Genomic DNA, 27,871 nt, shown 5'->3' with positions numbered 1-27,871 from the left:
GATTGTTTTATTTGTCTGCTTTTTGAGGTCCGCGACTCAGAGTTCACAACGTGCAACCGGAACTATTCACTCCTGACACCGAGAGATGTTAATAAAACAAAGCGCCCGACCATGCGAGACCAGACACAAGTAATTAAAACTCGTTTAAATACGAACGATGGTCGATTCATCGGGCCGGGCGCAGGTCGCCCGGCGTTTTTGGGGAAGAAAAGCAGACCTCATAAGCAGTGGCGTGGCGTGAATTGCGATGTATCGATTGTTCTGCCATTTAAACTTATGGTACAGAATCGATTATTAAGGTGTTCGCAGCGAACACCCTGATTATCGATCCTTTTCCTTAGGTTTAAATGGCAGAACAATCGATATATCGCAAAGCACGCCACGCCACTGCTCATAAGCCCGGTTAATATGTTCCGGCGTTTGTTTCGATTCATTAAAACAACAGACGCAGAACAGCATTAAGTCAAGCCGCCGGCGGGGGCGGCAAAGGGGGTGGGGCATCTAATTCCGCCCCATCTAATTTCCAGCGATTCCCTAGTTTCGGCCGAATTTTTTCCCTCTCTCCCAAGCGTTTTTCCTCTAAATAAAAACAGTTTCATGTAAATGAGGTTCTGAATTAAATCGGCGCTTTAATTGATGTTTGGAGTTGAGTGATACTAAAGGACCCGGGAGTAGGGACTGTGGGTGAGGCAGGGCAGGGGGGGAAGGGCTGAATGAGTTAGAAAGAGGAGGGGGCATAGCGAACAAAGTCGGAGGCGCGGAGTTTATTCGGGAGCCACTTCAGTTTTTGTGCCTCTCTTTTCGAGTGAGCTCGACTAATAATCAATATGAGTTGAACCCTTCCGTATTTAAGCTCCGGTAATCAATTTAATGGGTCTAATCCATTTCCTGGTCTCGTTTGACACCTTGCCCTTAACTGCGCCCCCCTCCTCCACCCTATTTTTTGCGGCGTTGATTCGCCGTTTTTCGGTTTCTTCGGAGCCGGAAGTTTAACTGACTCTTGCAGGGGCGTCATTTGGGGAGATCAGCAGAAGGAACAAACGGAAATATAAACACGAATACGGTTCCTATAGAACCAAGAGTGCGGCCGATGTAAAACACCGTGCTTTCGGTTCTTAAGACCGAACTTTTTTTTCAGTTATAGCGGTGAACACATTACGCGTATGCCATCTCTTTGTACCCCTCGCTACGGGCTTGATCATGCTTCTATGGAGCTCTTGCATTTGGCTTTGCGATTTAAGTACTACTTCTTGCGTAAAATATTGCGAAAAACACGACGGTGCCATTGGTATTCTCTGAAACGAACGATAAAACTCAAAAAAAAAAGCTCTCAAAGTTGAGACCGTAATAGAGGAGATATCCCTGACTATCCCGAGAGTCCACCTCTTTATCAAGCCAAACTCTCTATGCAAAGAGAGGGAACAAACATTACCAGGTTTGCAGTGTATTTAGTTTTGGAGTCCTCAAACAAAGTCACAACCCCGTTAAAGTAGTAGCTCCTTATTTTTTGTATGGAGAGTTTGACTCGATATACGTATGGACTCTTCGGATAGCGTGGGATATCCTCTCCATTACGACCTCAGCTTTGAGAGCTTTTTCTGAGTTTTGGAGTTTGTTTCAGAAAAAAAACTAGTGGCACCATCGTATTTCTCGAGAAATTTTACAAAGGAATCAGTGCTCAAATCGCGTATTCCTAACACATACCCATTCTTATATGGATTTCAAGGGCCTGCGGGTTGAATCTTGAAATTGGTAGACAAAGTGATAGACAAAAAAGACAAGAAGGATATACAGAGATCCTATTGGTGGCAGTTAGTGGTTGCAATGAACAAATGAGGTGGCCAACAGACTAACTAACGACAACCCACGAGAGACCCTAGGGTGTCTACTAAACCAGGCTGGCCAAAAATCAGTACTTTTACAGTACTTTTTCGGAACATTCCCAATAAATCCCGTGCCTCCTCAACAGATAAATTCAGTATTTTTTCAGTACCTCCACTTGGATGCAACTTGAAAAATTGCAAAAGTTTGAATTTTTTCAAAGTTGCACAAAAGTGACAAAAAAATGAAACAAAATTCCGGACCTTCTTGCGGAAATTTCGCACTTCTTCAGTATTTCCAGACCGCCCTTTAGAAATCAGTACTATTTCCGGATTTTCCGGAAAATCCGGACTTGCAGACACCCTGAACCCTCTAGTTAGTGCATCATTTCCTCCCTTAGTCTATAAGAACCACCATTTCAACCAATAGAATCGCTCCATACTCATTATGTCTCCTTTGTTTATCGCTTTGTCTATCAATTTCAAAAATTAGCCTGCAGGTCACGATGAAGATGGATCCTTTTGATTCGAATAGTCCACTTATGCTCAAAACTATATGCATTTATTAGAAAAAGAACTCACCACACTTGCCAGAGTACTTGATGGTGATGTTGAGTTTGTGGACGCAGGCGGCCTTGGTGAGTTCGCAGTGGTGGGTGTAGTCGTTGCCATCGCTCCCGCAGATGGGCCTGGAGCCGACGTGGTCGCCGTAGGAGGGGCAGTGCTCCGGGCAGAGGCAGACCGGGGAGTTGCCCTCCTTGGAGCGCGTGCACTTGGCCCCGAACGGGCACGAGAAGTCCTGGCACGGGTCCGCCACTTCTGAGGGAAACACATAACACGCCTCTGTTAATCCCGCTCGCAACAGCCACGCCAAAAACACCAACAGTCTAGATGAGTTCATATTCCATTTTTCCACCGGGACGCCGAGTTAGACCACGCTACCGCGACACATTCGACGAATATCGATGGTACAACTATCGAGTCACGAATTTCCGTTCGTAGGTTCCTTTACACAATCACTATTTTCATGGATAACACATGGATCGCATTTAGAAAAAATGAATCATTGCAATTACGCAGTGTTTTCAAAATCATGCAACTTCTCCTTTTCTTTTGAAAATACTTGTATATGTACAGTATTAAAATTTACACAGTTATTTCCCTTAAAAATTAAAACTTTTTTAGTGGGAAGCCAAAACTATTTACTATTCTGGGAGATTTTTTAGATGATTATAAGAATGAGTAACATTTTTACGGCACTGTGATCGCGCTGGTTCCTTTTTGCTGAATGCGATCCGCATTGCGACATGACAAAGGCCCGGATAAAGGAAGCTTAAGACTTTGAAGAAGGTGATTCCGACGCATTATGATACTCCGAGTCTATTATAATGTCTTCCGTTTTTGCCTATCACTCACCAGTTATTCGGGATGACACATTTTTCCGGCAAGACGCTGCGGAAAACTACTACATCACATGTATTTTGAGCTGCCGTTGATTCCAAAAATGACCTCGGATTAGTTTTATCGCCCTCTCGTTTTCCAGAAAAAAAAATTTCTTCAAAATAGCTATATACGCCCCACGATAGAGGTTTTAGAGGGAAAACAGTTTTCCTAAAAAAAAAATTGAGAAAAATGAAAAAAAAAACTTTGGTCATTTCGGGATTCTGCGGCACCAAATACACTAAAAAATCCCTCTACGGTTTGAAAGTCTCTTGACCATGTTTTTTGAAAGTGGAAAGAATATGTTCGCAGCATTTACTCGGAAAAATTGAATATCACAAAAAAAAACTGGTGGGTGATAGGAAAAAACGAGAGTTGCTTTTTGACTCAGGGGTTCGAAACTTTTTTACTGCACTTTGTTATTTAACTGTAAAAAATGGAGCACCAGGTAAAATGCTACTTAAAACATTCATTATGCAACATCTTTATGTCAGCCAAGCGAAGATTTGTTTCCTCTTTTAAAAAAAAAGAGAGGGACATTTGAGACATGGTAATTCGAGATACGCATTTTTCTACTAAAGAGCTTCGAAAGTTCTATGGATCGAAGTTGTAGGAATAGTGTGTACAAATTCAGGATTGGGGCGCCTTCAATTCGAGTGATACTTCCAGCTTTGCCTGAGAGTTAGTTTAGTTGCGTGACCTAACTTGACCCAACCTCACTCTGTTGTGGTCGGTTCCCGAGCTTTGTGTTGGGTCAGAGACACGTAAAACTCGGACGTATTCAATTACTGAAAAGACAAAATTTCGTTCTGGTATTATATTTTTAATGGGCATTCGTCAAATTGTTTTTCTCAAAATTCTCCGTGAATTTTTAACACTTAATCGGAGGTCTGGTTGGTAAACGATACCTCGTCTCATGTTGGATCGATTTTTGTAAAACTCGGTAACACAGGGTTACCGATACAGCGCGAGATACGCATTTTTCTGCTGCGGTCATTAATGTAGGACATTTTAATGCGTTTCAGTATGTGCTTCTGTCCTCACTGGCTTCGTTTCGTGTCCCTTAACTCGGTCGATATAAGCTCACCTAACTCTGAAGTGTCTACTTGTCTATTCTCAAGTCGCAGCCATTCCCACATTACAACATCCGTTCTGGGAGAATTAAAACTCTGCAATTTTCATTCAAGTATAGGCGAAGGCGATCCCCTCGCTGAGTGCAGCTCTTTTTTAGATTGAGCACCCTTGTGAGCATTTCACCAGAGAGCGCTTGAAAGAGAGGATTCCTACCTCACTAACCAAATTGTCGTAAAGTTTAATGCCCCCCACAAATCGCCGTTAGAACGCAGCTAGGGCTCACCGTACGTTGCCAAATCAACCTTGAAAATTACCGGTTTTCACGAAATTATGGCTGGTTTTCTGACCATGTACAAACCATGCCTTGCGTCCTAACTTGAAGCACCCAAAGCACCTTGCGTCTCTTTTCGTAAACGTTTGAAGCAGCGGGTTATTAAAGGATGAGAGTGAACGAAATAATATCTTCTGTCCCTTTCCTACTTATACGTTGAAGGTGAGTAAGAAGGACATAGTTGCCGGTTGGGTCCGTCACCACTGATTATGCCGTTATGCCGAAGTAGAGGATGGCTTTTAGATGGTTTGGCAACGCGCGGACAGCAGCGTCCGATGGAGGAGTTGTGGCGGAATCGTAAATTTTAATGTGGCAACAGACGCGCCTCCCATGATAGTCGGTTTGGAGCCGGAATAATCTTCAAAAATGAATTGGTCGTTCGTAAAGAGCACCTGTCCATTTTATTGTTATTTCTCGGATCGCGAGATCGCCACGAGATTTCTACGTTGCCGGAATCTTCAGGTTTTGTAAGCGGGAAACTGGCTTACAGGAATTCACGATCCAGCTGGTGGGACTAACGGACGCTGTTAATTAACGATTTCCGGCTATGAAAATTTTACGAGCTCACCGTAAACAGAGAAAGTATATTTCAGAAACACCGCACCACCATTCTCTCTATAGTGTAAAAGTTACTTTTGGAAGTCAACACCGAAATTCGCCCGATGATGACCGATGAACAAAGAGTTGAGCAAATGAATTAGCGACCTTGTAAAAATGAGCACGGCCAAGCGCGCATTCCGACATCCATCAGTACTTTCTGCTCAGCAATTTGTTCATCAATCATCATTGATCATCAACCATCAGTTGCACTTTTCCGTTACCTGGACCAGAAACTTTGGTGTTTCCAATGGCCCGAATTTTTTTCCCACATAAATTCATTACTTCGTTCCCTGTGAATGTATAAAAAAAACGCAGGACTTAAAAACAGGAGAACAAAAGGAGCTGCAACCCTCTGAAAATTGGGCCAGAAAATCTTGCCCTTTCGACTAACTTTCCGTCTTTTCATCTGGAACCGCTGCAAAACTTCCTCGCGAATAAACGCAATATCTAACTATCAGCGTTGCCTGATTGAACAATACGTCCAGAGCCTTGCTATGCTCCGACGGTTTTAGTACATATTCGCGAGCTGGCGACCTTGTTTATGACGGATCGCTTCTCAGCCGGAAGAAATGATCGTAATTAAATTTGGCGGGACCGTGATCCGACTCTCTTACTAATTCATACAATTTTCGTAATCAAACTCGAAGACGCTCATCAAAAATGTAGTCGCTCGGAACGGATCTGATTTGATTACGCTGGTGTAACGGGCCTCAAAAAGGGCGAAATTATGACTCAAGGTGAAAAATTAATCTAATGCAGCTTTCAGACGGTCTTAGTCTCCGAAATAATCTTCTTATTTATAGATGAGAGCGCTAAAAATCTACCAGTTGAAAGTTCAATGTAAAGCTCTCAATTGTTGAAATATTTTAACAAATGCACCAAAAAAGCAAAAAGTATATAAGCACCGTCCATTAAAAATATAAGGCACTTGGGAGTGGAGAGGAAGAGTGGTATGAGGCGGGATTTTAAATTTTGTAGCCTTAATGACTACTTTTAATTCTGACTAAAATAAAATTAAAACTGAAGTCTTTACCTGCATTTGTTAACACCTAAACAGAAGTATACTATCGTTAATAGTAGAATTAATCAATTTTTTAGATAAACTTTAAAAATCAAACTAAACAGATTAATTAAAATAGTATCCATACATCCTTCAGCTATCCTATGTGCACCTTGTGCTTGAACTTTAGATAGCGTCTTCTTAACACTCCGGTTTTGACACTGCTTTAACTTTAAACCACCATAACTTCGGTTAAGTTTGAAATTACAAAGACAGCCACATTTTTTTTTTGGTGCAACACTTTGTAGCCTTTCCTAACCGACAATGCTCTGAGAACATTTTTGCAATACCCTAATTCCAAAAACTCACTTGTGAGTTTTTGTAAACTAAGGCCCTTTTTCCGTGTAGTTCACAAGTTACTACGTCGTGTCTCACACGAAAGAACGTAAATACATTTGGTAACCACGGTATACATTTGGCATATTTAGACACTACATTTTTTGCCAAAAATCCTCTTACACTTTCCAGTTTTGCTCGGGAACTACAGGACATTTTTCATTTAAAATTTTACAAATCTCTTCAGCCAATACTGTGATGAATCAGCAGAATTTTACACTAAAAGAAGCGGTCATTTCCGTGTGAAAACAAGGCTCATAGGAGTGCATTTTGTAACCTTGGAATAAAGACGCGTTCATTCGTCTGGGAATCAATTATCGTATTCCTGCATGCAGAGGCAGCAGTCCTGAAGTTCCATGCGTACGAAAAATCACGATTACATGATCGATTCAAAGCCCGATTTTACTTAAGAGCGAGATGAAGGTTTCATCTACTCGTAATAATAAGCTCGACGATACGATAATACCCAGCAGTTAATAGTTCTAAAGCCTCAACCTTCCACTGTTTCGAAGGGGTTTCTAATTCCCCGACACTGCGCGAGACTCAGCGCTAAAATTTGGTCCCCGAAATCCCGAATTACATCTTTGTCCCGCTCGGGGTCGTAAATTAGGAATCAGAGGCCGGGGCCAGGGAAACTGCAAGATTATCTAATCGGAGAATCTCGAGTTTCGCCCGGAACTAGAAACTCGCGCGCTATATTTCATTGAAAAAGTTATTACGCAGCGAACTCGCAGAAACGCGGACTTGGCGCTATCTGGCGGGTTTTTTGAATTTCCGGCAGCGGTCTTTGAAGTCGAATCCTATCAGCGATCGCCAACTTTAGCCTCCGGCAATGTACCCCCCCCCCCTCAACCGGCTGATCAGCTTGTTAGATAAGCCCCTATGTAAGCGCCAAGTTTTTTGCTCCGCGTCCGCGCTTTTCAGAAGCGGTGTCGAATCAAAGAGCTGGGGATTTTTCATAAAAACTTGCAAACGAATAGATTTTTTATACAGTTGGACGTATTTCTGCCAAACGGAACTATGTGTGTTATGACGTGAGCCCTGTTATGTATATATCTTTATGGGTCTCAGGGCTCATGTCTTCATGCACATAGTTCGGTTTGGCAGAAGTACGTCCAGTTAAAAATGACCGTCCACGAGGAAAGGGACCTTGGCCCACAGAGAAGACAATCGGATGATCAAATATTGAGATTTCGACGGGAAACTATCGCTAGTGTCTTAAAGATAGACCGTGGCAGGGGAAGTTCATTTCGATCAATCACTCGCCGATCAAAGCTACAAGTTGAATGTTGTCTGGAAATTGTGTGCCTTTCATGAGGTGGATTTTAAAGTTCAATGCACACGTGTTTTTTTACAAAACAATGTCTTTTAAAATACAAACTTCAAACAAAATTTTAAAAAGTTGTTAGTCTCTTTCTTTTTTTGCAAAATTTATTTTGAAACATGCTGTCTTAAAATGCACCGATATCCACCGTTTAATGAAATAAATGCTCTTTATCGTTTATTAAGGATTTATTTTTTGTACACTGTGCTTTTGCAAATTTGTGTACGTATATATATTCGCATATTAGAAAAAAACAGTAAGAAACGTGACCCGGACTTTATGAGACAAAGGTGGTAAAATAGTGCTGGGTCGACACTATTTTGCGGGGAAAGCAAGGTCAAAAATTTCAATTAGAGTACAAAATTTAGAGCTCGAAATGTTTGACTCTATTTGAAATTTATAAACTTTTTGGTCTTGATTTCCCCGTAAATTTGTGTGTGCCCAAGATCACATATCTTGTTTGCTGTGTTTAAAAATTTCCGCTCCTATTTTATTTTTTTTTGAAGGAGAACAAATCAATATAATTTCTTAAAATTTTCACAGATGAGAAAAAATAGGGAAGTTTTCAGCAACTTTCAGTAGTAATCCATTTGTAAAATAAAGTAAGACAGGAAGTCTACTTCGTCGCAAACCGAGATACGCGATCTGGTACTTTTACCGTCTATATTTTTGTGTACTGTTCAAACGTTCGCATTCATTTAATATGCTGTTGTATTTCATGTTAAGTGCTTTTGTGTATTTTCAATTTTTAATTTTTGGGGGTTCTTAGTGTTTCTTCTGATATTCAATCCCTTCAGCTCGAAGACGAGTCCCCCAGAGAACTCGGCTTCGACAATGAATTGAATTTGATCGAGTGTTCAGTTGCGTCTTCAGAGGGAGGGTGAAAGTTTGAAGGACGTGTCGGCGCAACAGCTGGGCGGGGGTTTCCGCGTCGCCCCCGGAGACAATGGCCCGTCGGGGCGGAAAATAGTGGCGGAAAATCCGATGAAAGAATTATAAGTGGAGCTGATAATCGGAAAACAAGATAAAAGGAGCGGCTAAATACGCCACGAGAGCGCGCCCCCGTTTCAAGCTCTTCCGACGATTCGGATTATTTGTTTTCGCTTCCGCCTGGAGCCTGGAGCTAGGTTCAGAGAGATCCTAGCTTGCCGATTTTGGCGCATCTCTCCCTCGATTATTATGTACATAGAATATTGACGGTGAAACTGCCAGACCACGTATCTCGTTTGCGGCGTTTGAAAATCTCCGCTCCTCGTTTGTTTTTTTAAAGGACAACAAATCAGTGCCACCCCTTTAAGTTTTCTCAGAGTTTTCTTCGCACAGAGGAGACACATCACGGAGTTTTTAAGAATTAACGTTGAGTGGTTGTATATTTAAAAAAACAAGTATGACAAGAAGTCTGCGACGTCGCAATCCGAGATATGCGAAGTATAAGAAAGCAAATGGTCACGAGGGTAGATTTGACGAAACTGAGATAACAGCCCCGTTGCAACTCCATTACAACCTTAATTTGAGAAAAATGTTCAGTTCATTAGTTATTCTCATTGTGATCCAGACTGATCCAGCTTTCTTAAATCTTCACTAAATTATGTAATGTTTGTTTCTAAATAATGTATTATCTATGTAAATCTTTTTCTTGTTGACTCGACGCAGCAGATTGGTAACCTCGACGTGAAAAAAGTATATTTAAACATTACATTTTAAGTCGCTTAAAAAAAAATGTTTAAATTGGGGTTTAAGGGTTTAGGGAGCCCTCCCTCCGAAGAACAATATTGAGACTTATCAAAAAATTGACTAAGATTTTTATAATTAGCCAAAAAAGTATAAGTGTATGAAAATAAAGTGACACTTTTTTGAGATGCTCTGGAAACTGGAAAATATGACTGTAAGAATACTTTTTTGATCCTACATGCCTCATTATTCCTGAATGATGCGACACATGGTAGTGGTAATTTTTAGTTTTCTTGGGGTATCAAATCACACCTTTACAAAGGATCTTTTCGAAGCAGGAAGCTCAAAAATTCACAAATTTCTAATGCAAATTGTGAGTCTTCAAAAGAATTTTAGACTTCTCCGATGTTCTCATCGTTGCTTTTGAGCTGCGTCCCTTGAGAAAGAACTCTCCTTTTTACTACTGCGAAAAAAGTCTGCGGATCCATCACATCTCCTGGACTCGTGAGATGTGGTCTCTATGATATATCGTCTACGATTCCGCGCTCAGGTTTTTAACACAGTTTCCCAACGCAGCTCGAAACTCCATCGTAATCTGACGAGCGTCCGAACGAAAATAATTAAGTTTTTCCTATCAATGTAACTTCCACAAGGTGCCGACGGATCCGGAAGGGGGCGGGGGCGGGGGAGGGGGGGGGGGCTGAGAGCTAAGAGGCGGAGAATGGTCAACAAGCGATCAAGTGCTTTTCTCCTCTTCGGCCCTGCTCCCCGCTTTCCGCGCGGTTTTTTCCACCTCCGACACTTCCAGGCGGAGCCGGCAATATTCCAACGATGTAGGTGGAATTCCGGCTTATCGCCGTCCGACTTTTATGTTTGCCCCTCGAGCGGAGCCATTGGAAATATGAGAAAAATAAACTTCGCGTCTATAAAATTATGTTCCGTGTTTTATTACTCGTGCTCTATCACGCCGCCGAGTTGTTTATGACTCTCAGGTGAAGCGATTCTTTTTCGCCCGCTATGGTTCCTGCTCTGCTTGAAGTTCTAGCCGTGATCTTACTCCGTCGACTTGTGAAAGGATGATCGCTCATCGATGTACCCCTTTGAAGCTATGGTAAAGAATCGATTGTTTAGGTGTTCGTTGCGAACACCCTGTTTATTGACCTTTTGCCAAAGGTTTAAATGGCAGATCAATCGATTTATGGCAAAGCACGCCCCGCCACTGATAATCTTCTGGTGCAACACGGACGTCCATAATTCAATAATAGATGCATAAATGTGGCGATGTCATTAATGACGATAATATCAGATTATAATTAATCAGAGTCACTCGGAAGTAAGTTATGTTTTTCACGGCTGATGTCGTTTTTTAGCATAATCGATTCGAATTTTTATTCCGCACTCAATTCAATTAATTTGGAACCTATTTTAGATCTCTTCATTAAAATGATAGCCAAAAGAAATAAAAATGACACATACCACCCTCAGTACCACTAGAGCGTAGCGTCTCCTAAAACGCAGAAACAGGTTAAGAACTATAAGTTGATTGAATATTGTTAAATTTCCTGGATTACATTCAGCTTTAGATACAACGATTATACTGCTAGTCTCTTGTCTACAGCCGAAATGAATTATATAATTCAGGAAAGCACTCTAAACTTTCAAACGGACAAAGAGCCACGGACTCTCTGAGTCATGAATGGCAAAGGAGAGACGCTATGAAGTATAAATAAAATCAGACACTTCCGGTCAGCGAGGCCGTCGACCGGAAATACGCACACTGGCATTTTAAGGGAAAACGCCGTATGACCATTGAAACAATGCCAAATTTCTACTGACAAAATATTTACTACGGATAAAAACTGCGCATATTTTTATTTGAAATGTTCTGATACTTCAGCTTAAGCTATAAATAGAGTTCTGGAAAAAAAAATCAAGGGGTAACACGCATCAATTTTCAGAAAAGTTCGGGCTTTATCAGGGAAGATTTGGTGGCGTCTAAGTTTGCGTACGGCTATTATACATTGCGCGATAACACAATTGAGTGTCTAGGGCAGGGATGCCAATTTCCTCGTGAAAACTCGTTCGGCTCCGGGAAGAGTTCGGAGGTTCGACAACAATCGAGGGGTATTGTGATGATTTTTCCGGTGAATTTGTGAGCATTCATACGCAAATAACCCCGTGATCCTGGCCTCTCTCAGGGTGGTTCCACAATATGAACTTGAGCTCTAACAATGCAGCATTAATGAAGGGGTATCATGCATGCTGCGTGCGGGGCATGAAATTAATCCGTGGCGCTGCTTCGGGCGAGTGGAATACAGGTCCTCTTGTTTTTTCAGCCGAGCATCATCTTCGGAGTATATTTCTATATTCTTGGTCTTTTTGTTTTTTCTCCGGTGCCTCATTCCATGAGCAAGAGATGAAGAGGAAGGGTTTCGAAACAGTACGCTTGCAAGAGAGATCACCTTCCTTTAGATCATTGATATTGATGTTCAAATATCGCAAATTTCTGCTGCGCTTTAAATAAGATTTCACACGAAATAAGAATGTTGATATTGTCATCATTTATTGTTGACGTAAATTCATAAGTTCACAAAGCAAGGATCAGCTTAGGCAACTTAAGAAATTTTCCCCTGACCTGATAAGTCGGGAAACGTCATGAAATTTTGCTGCAGAAATGTTTTCCTCCAGCCAAAACATTACATTTTTCCAATTTCAAGACATTTTGTGCTCAGAATTGTTTATAATTAGCCAAAAAAATTCTGAAAAACCAGGGATGATCAGGAATTTTTATTTTAAAACCATTTGAAAAGTCAGAGAATTTTCATTATTTTACTTATTTCTTTTTTCAATTTGATCAAATACTCAAACCGCCCCATCTTCGTGCAACTATGACTTATAAATACGACGAGGGACACATTCTGCTAAGGCGCTCCGTGTTTTTCAATGGCTAGGTCTGGATACAACTATTCATGTTCTCAGGATGTCCGTGTTGCATACCAAAAGAATTGCAGGCACTTTGATCTGCCTAAACAGGACTAACGTTTGCGATGCTTTTGAAGACATGTTCTTGGTGGACATTTGCACCATTTGGCAACACTGCCGTAATGAAACACGGCTTACGCAAACTCCGAGGATTTCACGGTAGACACGACTGTAAATATGCAAAGAAGAAAACACGAGAACTAGTATTCGCAGTCATACAGTTTTCAGAAGCAGATCAAAACGCCTGCAATTCTTTTGGTATGCAACACGGACATCCTAAGAACACGAATAGTTGTATCCAGACCTAGCCATTGAAAAACACGGAGCGCCTGAAAATGTGTGAAATGTGTCCCTCAATGTATTTATACGTCACAGTTGCACGAAGATGGGGCGGTTTGAGTATTTGATCAAATTGAAAAAAGAAATAAGTAAAATTGTGATGAATTTATAAATGAAATTGAGACTATTCATGTGGCAATTACTCTCCTAGGCTGGCTTCATCGGCAATTACACACTTGACCCTGCTCTGAATCTTCTCATTCGACTTACATAGAAATACGGAAAAAATGTATATGCTATCGACTATTTATTATCTTTCATACATGGCAGCGTTGCCAAATAATGTTATTTGCAGGACCATTATCCGCATAGACCAGAAAAATCACAAAGATCACTCAGAAACGAGAGGAAATCACGACCCATCGTGATCATCTCCACTCGCAGAAAGATAACTATTCTTGGATTGAAAATTCCCTCGACTTACTAGGTATTTTGAACACAAAAATCCCCGACTGTATCTGGCTATTCAGGTTTTTTTTCTCCTTTTTTTTCTTTTTTTTGGAGCGCAACATGTCATGAAAGTGAAAAAGAGCGATGTTTTGGCTCAGTTCCTTTAAGGAGAGTTGACACAAGTTCTACGGAAACGAAGACTACACAGTTTGCACGATTTTCGTAATCTTTGGCGAACTCATTCCCGAATTACTTTCCTCCGTTCCCTCTCTCATTCCATTTATTCTTTCCAATGCATTTATTCTTCTGGTCCAATGGTCCATCCCAGTTTATAATCTTTGCAATAGGTGAGAATGTAATCTTCACTTCCGCTCGCGGAATTGTGGAGGCCTAAAATACGGGAACCAATCGGAAATGGATTTCTCATGTCTTAGCTCTCAGTATGAAGGTCCCAGCGAGCTGATTGTCATAATTGATGGACTAACAGATAGACAAAGAACACATAAGGGGTATGGAGCAATCATATCGGTTGAAATGGGTGGTTCTAATAGACTAGGGAGATGACGATGGACTAATTATTGGGTCTCCTATGGGTTGCCGTTAGTTCGTCTATTACTTATCTCCTTTGTTCATTGCAACCATCCACTTCTACCAGTGCCCCCATTTATAGTCCAACATAGTCCAACATTCGGTAAGCTGGCCACAAGGCATTTGATTGCAAAATGCCCGTACTCAATCAATGAATTTTTGAATGTCAATGAATGAGTTTAAGACGATTTGTATGTAAATATGTTTATACCTATCAGTACCTTTATTTAGAAAATGACGTTTTTGTGAAGCCAAATGTGCAAAAAGCAAAAGAATAAATAAATAAAATAAATAAATAGATAAATTATTCTCGGATCTAGTATCAAATTTCGGAACTTTAGAGATTTTCCTGAATTTTTCCCGGAACTTTTAAAATTCTCGAAATGTTTCTGATCCATCGCATTTCCCGGAACTTTCTTGGAACTTTTGAAAACATCTAAAAGGCATCCCGGAAATTTTGACGGACATGGAATGGGAGCACTGGCTTCTACCAATAGGAACCCTCCGTATTCTTTTTGTCTTCTTTGTCTACAGCTTTGCCTACCAATTTCAACGATCAGCCCGCAGATGAGACCAAAGCGAGAATTAACCCTGTTTATGAGGATAAAAACTTGGGCGGGCGATGAGCATAATTCACAAGAATCCGGGATTTAGCGCCCGACACGACCTGGAAGGCGACTCGCGGACGATGTTCGCGATCCTCGAGACACGATTGCGGTGCTGCGATGGATCGTAACGTCCGCGACGCGACGTCTGCATGCACGTAGCCCGTTAAGTTTTTTCGCTCATCGCCCCGGATAAAAGTGGCCGGCTATTAGTAACAGGTGCACCCTCGCTCGTTCCACGTTGCCGTCGGAACAAAACTCCCCGTTGGAACTATAGGATATGAGTGTATATTCGGGCAAAAACTGGCAACCGCGTCGTTTGTTACAGGCACCCTCACCACTGCTCATTTTATTGGCATTCATAGGAATTTGCGCATCTTTTGTCCCACTTCCAACCGAGATTGCCACGTTCTAAAAAAAACAAAGCCGCTTGATGTGCGTCCGTAGTCCATATACGTATGTTCGTGGAACAAACGATGAGAACTCGTGGGAAACAAGGCTGAAACACAATATTTAACGCAGGACGTTTTGGCCGGTGACCCTGGCCATTATCAACTACTGTAAGGACTGAAAAAGTAAAGAATAAGAAAAAAATCACATTTTAAGATAAAACCGTGATCAACTATTCTTATTATTTCATTTTTTTAATTATTTCGGCAGCTGACAATGGTCAGGGTCACCGCTCGAATAACGTTCTGCGTTAATTTACTTATTGTATTTCAGCTGTGTTTCCCACGAGTTTTTACTGTTCGTTTAATATCATGTTTTCGGGATACCATAACTAAAATTTCTTATACGTACATTATGTTCATCTATGTACATCGATAAATCTATAAAATCTGTGTGACTATGTTAAGTGGGATGACTCTTCGGAGGAGTGATGCTCACTTTTAATGGATTGGCTGAACTGTAATTAGTTATTTTTTACATCTGGCATTTCAGTATTTGAAAAACATAAGGCAACACTTCCATCCATTGTATTATTTAGTGGTAAAAACTACAGGAATTTACAAAAATGTATCAATCCAAACGATTGAAACATTGATGACTTTAAGATAAATCTAAAAACATCAGCTTGACCGGTTTATATTGTAGAATGCGGCAAAGTCGCTAGTTCATTTTCGCCAAAATTGTTAGTTAGGCTATACTGTTTCTTGGCCTTCAATAAGAGAAAAAATTTCTCCCAGAAAATTTCCCCACGCCACGAAAATTGTTTACAAGCCGACCCTTCAACGCACAGATATAAGAGGGTAATTTTTTCCTCCAACTTGGCAAGAGGGGGCAGAGTGCCATTTGGAGCAAAATAAACTGCAGATGTATGATCAGAGTTCTCGTGCTTGTTTCAACAACTGTTTGGAATGATGCAGCTTGCCGTTTGAAATATGTCCCTCGCCCCTCCCCACCCCTCGGCGCTTAATCCCCTTCGCCTTTGAAGGGCTGAAATTACGAATTTAAGCATGTATTTTGTATGCAAAAATGCGGGAACCGTTTGAGCTTGCGAATATTTTTTGCAGCCGCGCCTTCGCGCACTTCTCGCTTTGTTCCACTTCGGCAGACTTCGAAAACGACTTTGGCACAGGTTATATTAACTGCTGATTTATTTTATTATTTTTTTTTTAAATGTTTTGATCCGCTCTCACGGCGTCACGTGTTTGGCCGCGGCTCAACGACCTTCGGATTCGTTCGGCGGTGTTTGATTTATTTCCGGGTGAACCTTTGTCTTTCATTGTGAGAGGATTACTTCCAGGGTCGCTCGTACTCTAATTGAATGAGAATGGAATCTAATTCATATCAGAAGCATCCGTGGAACAAAGGGCGTTCCGGCAGCCCGGCAGATGGAAAGCAGCCAGTTCCAAGTCTGATGCTGCTGTCGGCAAAGATCTTCCTCTTTTGGTTTAAAAGCTGATCCTAGTTTTTCCCCCCTTTCTTTTTTTTTAAAACGATCGTCCAACGGAAATAAATACCTTAATCCACACAGCGGGCCGATTATTGAAATTGTTAGACACAGCGATAGACAAGATTTCTGTGGAGTTGCAACGAGTGGTTGTAGTTCCCTAGTAAATATTGGGTTGTCCAATAGTATTTTGTTACATAGCCCGGTTGTAGAATTTGGTATAGCCAGAAGAGCTCGGCTTTAGGATTTCTTATTTTTCTATAGCCTAGCTGTACCAGTAATAAAAAAAAAAAACCTCTATAACTGAGCTATATTTCATTCTATTGAGAAGCCAACATTACCAAAGTCATAATGAAGTCCTGAGTTTATATGATGTGGGTTTCATTGATTTTTCGGTGGACAATTAGATCATATAATATGCCAAGTATCAGGATAAAGCTAATAAAGAATAGTGTAAAGAGAAGTTATAGCACATAAAAAACTAGCTTCCCAATTTGAACCAAAAACTCCTCTAGTCCATTAGACCTACTGGACTTGAAATTAACACAATTACTCAAAAAAACAAAGTGAGATCGAGGGAAAAGAGAAGAGATGGGAAGAGGTGAAAAAGAGGGCAGAATCCTAGACCCACCACTGGGCGGATTACAACAATGTTCGTTCGATCCTTTGAAAGGACAAAAAAAAAACACAAAAGAAGTTCATCAATCGTGAACAATATTTTCCTCGTATCCGTTGGGAACATCGATGCCAAAGTGAGGAAATGGTCCACATTTCGAAGGAATTGGATGTGTAATTTTTGAGCGTGCTACCCGATCTGAGTACAATGCCTGGAAAATGGACGCTAGGAGAAATGGACAATTTCAAGGGGAGACGGAAAAAACTCCAACATAATTCATCGGAGAATATTGTCTGCATGGCATCAATACAGCACACTGCGCCCTATGGTGCCAAACCTATCAGGATGTGTTAGAAATTTAAAACAAGCCTCCCCTCTTCCATAGAGCTACAAAACTTAACTCTCCAATGGCACTGAGTGCCATTAGAGAGCTACTTTGCGATTTTAAAAACTTAAATCATAAGTCGAAAATTTGAGGACAACGGCAACGGGCTTATTTAAAGATTATCACCTGCTGATAGACAAAAAATGGCGTTGATCAACCTGATAGATTTCTGGTTGCAGTTCTGAAAAAAAATATTATTCGAGGCCTTAAAATTTTTACGATTATTAATGACGATAATTCCAAAAGTCGAATTCATGCTTAAAGGAACTAGATGCAAATGAATGAACTTAAAAGGAAACATGAGCTATGCAAATCCTGAGTGCATGGCTGCTTTTATTTTATTCCATTTGTGCATATTTTCCTTTAGCATTTAGAAATAGAGAAAGATATGATGATTTATTTAATATTTTATGATATCATTTAGTTGGTGAAAAAATTATCGATTCCGATGAGTTCTGCAGTTTTCAGAGCGTATCTCACGCAGGAATATGTCCTACGAATTGCAGGCGCAAAAGATTTAGATAATAATCCGATAGACAGGGATTGTTAAAGGTGAACATTTTTTATCAGAATTTTACGTAGGATATAGAAGGCACTTTCTAATTTCCAAGTTATACTCAAAAGGGAGAACACGGTGTTTTGTATACGTTAATGAAAAGTGCCGGCTCACAAAAAAAATGAAAGTCGATTAGAGTCAAATAGAGCGCTAAACTAACTTCTGTACGTTTTGCATACAATATTTTTTCCTTAGTGCTGAGTCTTTTCTTGAAAGATTCATCGTTTCATACATTAGGAGACGTAAAATTATATTACACTAAACACTGAATATTTGCCGAATGTAGAAAACTGTATGCACAGGTCGCTTTGACAGGTGTTAATATTGGTTTTTTCGCGAAAAGGAAGTTCGAATCCACCTATTCCAATGTTGACGACTTTAACATACGATTATTTTACACTTTTGTGTGAATTTTGGAAGTGTTTTTTTTTTTCAATGTGTTTTGCTTATAATTTTGATACCAGTCTATGTCCTGATACTCATGGCTATTATCTTCTTGAAACGAGATTATTATCGGTGTTTAGTTGCAAAACGGCGGTTTGTAGCTGGGCGAAAGTTGCAGTATAGCCCAATTTGGAGACAGCGTGTAACCTGAACCACAGGATACTTGTCAATCGATTCGAGATTGTTCCATTTTAGGGGTGGGAGTTCGGTCATTTTTTACCTGATGGCGTCCCTATTCACCTTCCACCGGGAAAATAAAGCGAACTCACCTTCTACAATGACGTCGCTAACAAAAACATATTTGAGTGAGGGGTACATCGGACCATATTTTATTGAATCCCTATGCAATGATGCGTATTTTTAATAGAATTCCGACGACTTAAAATACACACAGTAGGTTGCAGTAGAGTCGGACAGCTAGAATGTAATAGTATGTGTATGTTATAGTAGCACTTGGCGTATTTTTTGGGTCGAAATAATATTTTTTCCCCCGCGAAAGTGCCTCCAGTGAAAGCTTCGCCTTCTCTCCTGGATAATTAGAAAAAATCATATTTTTGTCAATTTTGGGACAATTATGAACTATAGCTCATGAAAAATGACAACCCCTTACAATTTTTAGCGTTGAATCCATCCATGGCCTCAGAAATACCAGACCCTGGAATTGAAGGAGAATTTCCGAAGGATTCAGGGGATTAATTTTCCTTAAAGATTAAAGCAATAGCTCCAACAGGAGGTGCGCTTTTAGGAAAAACTTAACCATGGACCCCTTTAACTTTAGAACGATTAAAGATAGACAAATATGGCATTGGAAATATTCCTACCACAAAGCATCATGCCTTTCTTTCCCCGCATTTGACTGTAAAATAAATTGAATGATTCTTTTTTTTAGATTTTTTCATTGGAAAATGTTCACCAAGTCTGAATGTACTTTTGGGATAAAAATCTTTGCGAATGGGTCACTGAAATTGCGTTGATAGAGAAATACAGTTAAGGAATCTTAGCAGCGCGCGATGACGCTTACGATATTTTGAGTGCCCACTTTTCATAAAACAATCAGCGACCTCACAGCGTGCTGTGAAATTCATCCCTCTGGAGGAAAGAATTAATTCAGGGACGCGAGACTACTTTCAGGGCGTTCGGGGCCCACTGTCCGCACAAGTCAAACAGAGTGAGCTTTGCCGTGCAGTTTCCCCAGGGATAAACGTTACCGAAAACGTCGCACATAAATTCAGAGCGGATTATGGAGTTAAGACTGTTAAGTATTAAAGGAGTCCCACCATATTCCTGTCTTATCCCTGAGAACAGAAATACGTCCTGACAAAGCGGTCATTCCCTCCTGCCGCCTTCCGAGCCTGACCGCCGGCTCTAACGACCAGTGGTGCCAAGTTTGACCCCTTAATATTCATACAACAAAATCACAAAACGGGCACCAAAGGTGAATGATGGATGCGCGGTGAAACACATACACGTGGAGAGCTCATTTAAACTCTTATGATGTTTGAATGAATAATTTGAAACTACGGGACCGCATATCTCGCTTTGCGACATCGCATTTTCAGCAATATTTTCTTAAGGGATGAACCAGAAGCTTCACCCGGAATTGACCTGCACTAGACAAATACACAAAGCACCCTGTTTCGCCTATTTCCTCTTCAAAATTTTACGCAGAAAATGCTGAAATGCGCAACGAGGAGTTTGGAAGTTGACTTTAAGTTATAAATGGGTATAAATTAACATTGTTAAATATAAAAAATACAAACGTTATTGTTTTTTTAGGTTCATTTGGGTAAATAAGAATAATCAGCGGTTAAATGTTAATAGGTGTCTCGTTTGGCAATTGATTTTCAAAATTTTCGTTTTGTGAATCGAAGCCTATGTACTAGTTCAATGAGGAAACACATAAGGTGGTGGGAACTTGCCCAGTGGATTATTCAATGTTAAATAAGTGTTATAATTTACTTCCATATGTTCAATTTTTTAACTAGAAACTATACGGCAGAAAGTGTTGGAACATACTGTGAATTTTCCCTTCACCATGAATAATATACTCACAAAATGTCTGTTATAATTATTCTGTATAGATATGAAGGAAACAAAAATTTTGAAACCGCTTTGAGAGATTCAGCAACAACGATCTGCATTTTACCAGTGATGTCCCTATAAGGCTCACGGAAAATATTGATGTAAGAATTTTAGTGAAAGATAAGGTCGGGTTATCAACAAATTTTCTCAAAAAATGTGTTTCAAGTTTCTCTGATTTGATCATTTTAATCAGAGCGAGCGCTTAAAATGATCCGAAGTACGATAGTACAAAACAGTAAGCTTTAATTCCACGATTGTTACTGAATGCATGCACTTCTCTGTTACACGAGCATAATTCCAAAATCTCATGAGCCCTGGCTTCCGTTTATCACGCAGGACGCTAGGGCTCATGAGTTTTTGGACTTACGCCCGTCTTACAGAAACGAATTCAATTAGAGCTCAATGTGAAAGCGGTTTATCAGAATTCTCGGACATGATTGGCTAAATCACAATACAGCGCTCTTTTTCGATCTCATAGAAACAGAGCTCAATTACAAAAAACGGAACTCTTCCTGTAAGAGAGAATCAAACGATTTGACGGCTTATTAAAGCGAATATTCGCAACCAAGAAAATGATAGAGTGGAATACGTGTCGCAAAGAGGAGAAACTTCAGATTTGAAAATATCCATTGAGAAGAAAAAGGTGGTGTATGCATCCTGAGTATTGTTTACCCCGTGACGTAGGTCGGTACTGCATGGCCAGCAAAATGCAGAATTCGAAGTATGAAAAACGGACCATAACGTCCGATTGTTTCGCTTAAATCAACTCATGATATAATTTCAAACACCTTATACAGAATGACTTTTTCCATAAACGATACCATTTCCAAAAAAATCGATGATAAAATTCGTCTCCACCCACCTACGTCATCAAAAAAATCCAAGATGCCCGAAATGCAAGCACCTCCTTTTTTTTCCCTATGGAAAATATCTACTGATCCGACGATTCACGCTGAAAGATGGGAACGATAGAGCGGAACGATACTTGCAGAAACAGAGCACTTCATTCCCGGAACATGTTTTTCACACAGTCGACAAGGAACGATAGAACGGAATGATGATCGCAGGATCGGAACACTTGAGACGCGGAACGGTTCGCTGCTTCGACGATAGGAACGACGGAACGGAACGATAATCGCGAAAACGGAACACTTCAGGTTCGGAACGTTCCCGAAACGACGGAACGAAGCGGAACGCGGACAGATGTGGACGGCATGCCGCGAGTGCTCGGACGACGACTCGCACAGGTGAAGAGGAGTGCCGCACTCGAGATTTTTTTGTGGCGAAAAGGAAAAAAAGCCCGACCGAGCCGGGGTCCGAGAAGCGGTCGGGCCGTGGGTTTGGCATGCGCTCTGCCATCGATTTTCCTTCGCCAACCGCGGCCGCCCGTCGCCGGCGCCGCCGCCGGCCAATCAGACGCGCAGTATCTGATTTCCGGTTAGCTCCCGGTTTCCGGTCCGCCCGTCGACAACCGGAAGTGACGGGCACTCGCCGGGAAGCGCCCGCGGATCGACACCGGGAAACGCCGCCCCCCCTCTCCGTGGAGTTTTGATGTTTTGATGGGGGGTATTCGTGAACAAGGGAGACATATTTCAGAGACCCACTCGTACTCATGATCTGAGGAATGATGATGATGCCTTTGCATGCCTCAGGAGCTCGCAATATAAGAACCGTGTATAATGTTAAATTTTGCGAAAAATGCGATTGTTCCACTTGCTTTCTCGGAAAAAAATTCCCTTTCTCAAAATAGAGTACCTTAAAGGGAGAGTATGGACAACTCAAAAATTTAGAGATTAGATTTGGTCAGGTCATGTATAGCTCTTGGGGCCAGAAAGGGCAGCCAACCTATAAACTAGAAATATCCAAGTGGTACTAATTTTCTCAATTCTTACTACCCGTCGTTTCATAAATTATAAAAGTACGTATAAAACTTTGATTTCGCATAGATTTTCTCAATTTCAAAATCTTAATCCTTAGAGACGCTTGTTTACAATACGCTGTCGGCTATATTGATTAATCTTTCAAATGCATAGGTTGGCATAGCGGCACATTTCTAGTGATTTTCGTTTTACACGTTGTCGCCCTTTTGAGCCCTAAGAGCTACATAAATTCCCATAAAAAATATCCTCAAAATGATTCCCTTGACAACATCCATATGCTGCGAAATTTCGAAAATTATGAATATTAGTCCTTGCAATTTTTAGATTTTTTAGATCGAATTATGAACAAAATCCTCTGTGAAATTGGAAGAGAAATATTCACAAATTTCCCGGAAATTCATGATTTGTAGAAAGAGATTTGGCAACATCTAAAAGCTCATAGAGCGTTTTTCCTCAGCACGGCAGAGTAAGAGGTGAAGGAATTCATCAAAATGGTGCAACTCTAAAAACACCCCTTTACTTAAAGTTAAACGATCGACCGATCTGAAGTCTGAAGCCAATCACGGTTCAAAACAACTGAAAACACGCCCTAACAGCACTAGCGTAAACAAACTAACTAGACTAACTAAGTTACTTAACAGGTCGAGGTGTCCTCAAGACGAACTTTACATAATTCGTCCAACAGCTGACACTCCTGACAGTGTTTTATCGACGGTCCCTCCTCCTCGGCGGGAGTTAACAAATTAAGCGTATTGGGCGACAGCCCTCATCTTTTTCGCGGGGAAATTAAATCGGAAACTTAAGTCAAGAGGGGCTCGTCCCGTAAATCCCAAGTGACTTCTTAAAAAGCGGCGCGCGGAGGATAAGGGAGTGCGGAGAGAAGGAGTGATCGTAATTAGAATTGATAAGTTTGACGACAACAAATCCTCTCCAATCTTCGTAACGTCGCGAATTTTAAATGGGTGGATGCAGAGCCACCAAACCGTATGGAAAATCGCATATTTTGTGTCATTCACGCACACCACGAAAAGAAACGGATACCTGGGATGAAAGTCAAGACAATGTGAATCCACTTCTGATTGGTTCCCGTATTTTAGGCCTTCACAGTGTCACAAACGGGAATAAAGATTACAATTTCACCGATTGCAAAGATTATAATCTGGAATGGACCAGGGAATTACGGGTTCGGCAAGGAACAAACGGAATGAGAGAAGGAACGGAGAAAGGAATTAGAGAATGGGCCGATCAAAGATTACAAAAAAACGTTCAATTTCTGTAATCTTTATTCCCGTTTGTGACTCCATGAGGGGGTATTGTCTTGACTCTCAGTATAAAGGGACTCTAACCTGGGAGGGATCTTCCTCTCCCTAAAATTCAAAGGGCATATCAAAGTTTTTACGCTGTTAATTGTATTTTTTAACGAAACAAAACGCAAGAAAATGCGTAACCATGACTAAAAAACAAACAAACAGATTGAAAATTTAAACTATTCACGTTAATTTTTTCTCACTTACGAGTTCATCTTGAAAATTCTCAATATGTTCAACATATTCTGCGTAAAATTTTGAAAAGAAATTATGTCTTATAGAGGTATAATTATTCACTTGTATTATCGTCTATTGTAACTTTTTTCGCCAAGCAACTCGGCAACGTGGCCAAGTCGCAGTCTGGACAATCGAGTCTATTAAATTAAGTTTTATTTATTATTTCACTCTAACTCTGCTTCCTCTAACACGTTTATACGCTGACAAGAAAAGTATACGAGTGCCCGCGATTTTAGCCCCTCTTTTTTTATCGCCCCTTGTTATCGCTAGTCTATTTACGGCGACTCTTCCTCGGTAAGCGAGCTTTACTTCCGAGAAATCACCTGGAGACTCATGCATCCGTTTTGTAGAGAGTGTCGACTCGTTGTCAACAATGCTTAGTTTGCCCGTTCAAATCGCTAGAATGCAGGATACACCACGGTAGGAAATTCATGTTACACGATCAAACCGCGTCATCAATTTATCGAGGTTAAGTGCTGTGATTGGTCCAAGTCATCGGATAAGCCAACCATAACACCTCACTTTGATATTTTGATAGCCAGCTTCGATTATTTCACACAGCTAAAAGGCGGTGTGATATCAGGAGCGATAACCTAGATGCTGATGTTTTGGAGGCTATTAATGAATTTTGAGCTCCAAATCATAGAAAGAATCCATTTTTTCTTGAGTTTTGGGCCACTTCATTGCCAAAATCGCTGGAGAAAAATTGGTCGGGATTTAGGGCATTCCGTCAACGATTTTTCGTCCGCACACCTGTTTTGTCCAGTAGTTTACGTCCACGCGTGAAAATAAGCAACAGTGACTTGGTCCAGGTGTCATATTTTAGTCCGTATGTAAAATTATATTGACAATAAGGAAATGAGAAAATTGAGAGAGACGGATGAGTTGTTGTGGTAACTAATTTTTAAATGAAAATGTTATTTCCTTCTCTTGATCAATCTTTTTAAATTGTCATGGGTGAATATTTGGTTTTATTTCTATCCTTAAAATTTTCGATGAAAAATAAACTTTATAAATACTTTTTTTAATGAAAATATTACTATATTTTAAAAACATTTACATTTTTAAAACGTGGCAAATATTTGTAAAACCTTCTCCAAACGATGGCATCGACATTAAAGTCGATGAGCAGTAGTTGAGTCGAAAGAAACTATGCACAATTGAATGCAAGAGGGGAAAAAACCGAGAAGCACGCAATCATTCGGCTTTAGCCCATTTGTACATCGATCTTTCAGAGTCAAATACGTCCTATTTTGAGCGTTTGGATGGGCTGACACCACGCTGCAGCACAGTAAAAGCACAAAATATAAACGAAAAAATGAATGTGCTTTGAAAAATCATTAAATACGACAAGGAAACACCTTAATATTTACAAAACACACATTAAATTTTCCTTTCATATTATATATTATATATTTTTATCACATTTAAATTAAAAGTAATCCATGCAGAGTGTGCAAACATATAAAAATCATGAGTTGAAAAACTGCTGACCTCCGCGAGTTTAAGTAATAGGCCCTACCAAAAGCGGAGTGATGGGATGTGCTGCCAGCACAAAATGCGCACTGGCGCCTACAAACCTAAGCAGATACTTCACGCATTGCGCGATGCTTGAGGTATCTCTTAGGTTTGTAGGCGCCAATGCGCGTTCCGTGCTGGCTGGCTGGCTGGCCGCGCCGCAGCGTGCCGCGTGCCACGGCGCTTCACTATTTCACAATAGAGGTGTTGTACAGTATTATACGAAATGGAAGAAACTCCTCTTCCGAAAAAACGCTTGGACGTAAACTACTGGAAAAAACAGGTGCGCGGACAAAAAATCGTTGACGAAATATCTTATAACTATTGGTCGTCGATTCGCTATTATTGCGGGACCAAATCTGATTAATTTACAATGGGAAGTCATATCTGTCTTACTAGGGAAGAACGCCGAATAAAAATTTAGACATAGCAAAATTTCTCGCATTAAAACACAAATTTTATATACTTCATGAACTGTATTTTCCTTCACATTTTTAGACACTTATATTCGCAATTCTGTCTCGCGTACCCGGAAATTTCAAGAAAAACTGTTTACAAATTTTCTCAAAATTGGAAATTCCATCGGGGAAAATCTGGCAACATTCGACTGCTTCTACGGCGTTTGCACTTTTAGCATAACAGTTGTATAAACATCACCCGAGGCGTCGCTCGACCAACGGCATGCATGCGGGTGCCTAGCTCACCGGCGCGGCGCTCGGTGATCCAGTGAAACGCGCTAATTTTAAGCTCATCCTCTTAAATTCTCTACGTTTCTATCCCGTTTCCCACGATGCTCGGACCTGGCGATTTTTCCACCCCCTTGAAAAAAAAAAAAAATCTTTACACACGATGCTGCGTTGTGAAGCATCTCATCAGTCGAATCTCATTTCCTCACCATCCTGACAAATTTTTGAATAAAATATAATATTCCTACCGCTTCGACGAGAGCAATCTCCTACCTCGGCTCCAGCCCCCTTCCTTCTTCCCTCCCCCCCCCTATCCGCCCTCCTCCCATGCCCCCGCAAGAGTTCAATGTTCCTTACCTCAACGCTTGATCCTTCCTGAACACCAAGCGTGTGGATGTGAAGAGAAGCGTGCAAGGAAAAGGTAAAGGTTTTTGTCGGTGAATGAGGATGGCGATGGCTGAAGTCGAAAAATGCATATCTTCGATAACGATGTCGCAAATCTCTGCTCATATTTTAAGTTTCTAGAAAAAGACCAACCGAAGGTTTGTCTTGGAAATATTAGTGACCTTTTTTACCCGCACTGGAATAATCCAAAAATATGTTACGGAAAATGTTGGTAAGTTTTCCTCTGAAAAGATAAAACATGATCGAAGACTTTGAAACGTTTCGACAAAGGAACGCATTTTGCGACTTTAACCGTAAAAATAATTAAAGAATGCCAGATTGATGACGTTGGGCTCACCCTCTTGTCCTGCGATCAAGGAAAAATCACATTTTTACAGGACGAAGTGAAAAACTGAAAATGCCTTCAAATCAAAGGTTATGCAATGTCAGCTACGCGAAAGATCGAATAGTTGTATTACCACCCCTTCCATCTTTCTGACCGTTTTGCGCGATAGTTATCGACAAAGGACAGGGAACATGAGAATGAACATATGTGGTTTGGACAGTTTGACAGCTTTAAAAAAACGAATATGAGTAGTTTGGAAATCAAGCGTTCGGAAATATAGCTATTTTGTGAAAAAGCTATATGTGCATGGGGATATTATAGTTTTGGTTCTAAATTAGACAACGTTGATTAAAACAGGATTTTTATCTTCTTTCAAAGAAAGCGTACTTGCTGTTGAGTTTCCGATACAAATTTCAGGATATACTTTCGGAAATTAATCCCAACTTACGCTCTTCAATATTTTTAATCATGTCAACTAACATTATTTCTAAAAACTAATATGGGAGTGATAATAATGCCTGTTCGATAAGTAGAAGCTTTCCTCTGAAAGTTCGTCCACTTACTTTCAGATTTAATTAGGGATCATTTCGAATATAAGTGTTAACAGTTAAGCTGTGAAACTGTAGACCTCCAGGAGTATGATAGTTGATCAAATAGACTACATTTTGCGAAAGAAACCACTATTTCCGGCTCATCTTAGAAACACCGTATCAGTAGTTATGGACTGAAGAACCATGACCAAATTTTCAACGATTCGAGACACTTACGCCATGCAATTCATTACCTGCAGCGGATTTTGCAAATTATAGCCCCGCGTTTCTCTCAGAGCTGGTTTTGGATATCATATCCAACTTTTTTACACATTCAGGTCCCCCACCAAGTATGTGGAAAATGTAATTAGCTCCTGCGTATTTCCAAAACTAGTTACACTGGTACATGAAACCTAATAAACTACGGTCAGAGAAAAAAAACGCAA

The 27,871-nt window shown here is 40.6% G+C and overlaps 1 protein-coding gene across 1 annotated transcript in view; it reads right to left on the bottom strand.

The window, feature by feature from the left end:
* The window catches only part of LOC109033114 (agrin), a 310,568-nt gene that overhangs the window by 83,467 nt on the left and 199,230 nt on the right, over positions 1-27,871 (bottom strand). Inside the window, exon 5 of the mRNA XM_072296169.1 lies at positions 2,403-2,639. Coding sequence (XP_072152270.1) covers positions 2,403-2,639 — 237 coding nt within the window. The remainder of the gene's footprint in view (positions 1-2,402; positions 2,640-27,871) is intronic.

This window comes from Bemisia tabaci, chromosome 1 (assembly GCF_918797505.1).
Source record: "Bemisia tabaci chromosome 1, PGI_BMITA_v3".
NCBI lineage: Eukaryota > Metazoa > Arthropoda > Insecta > Hemiptera > Aleyrodidae > Bemisia > Bemisia tabaci.
The sequence above is the reverse complement of the archived record's forward strand: the minus strand, read 5'-3'. Positions and strand labels throughout refer to the sequence as shown.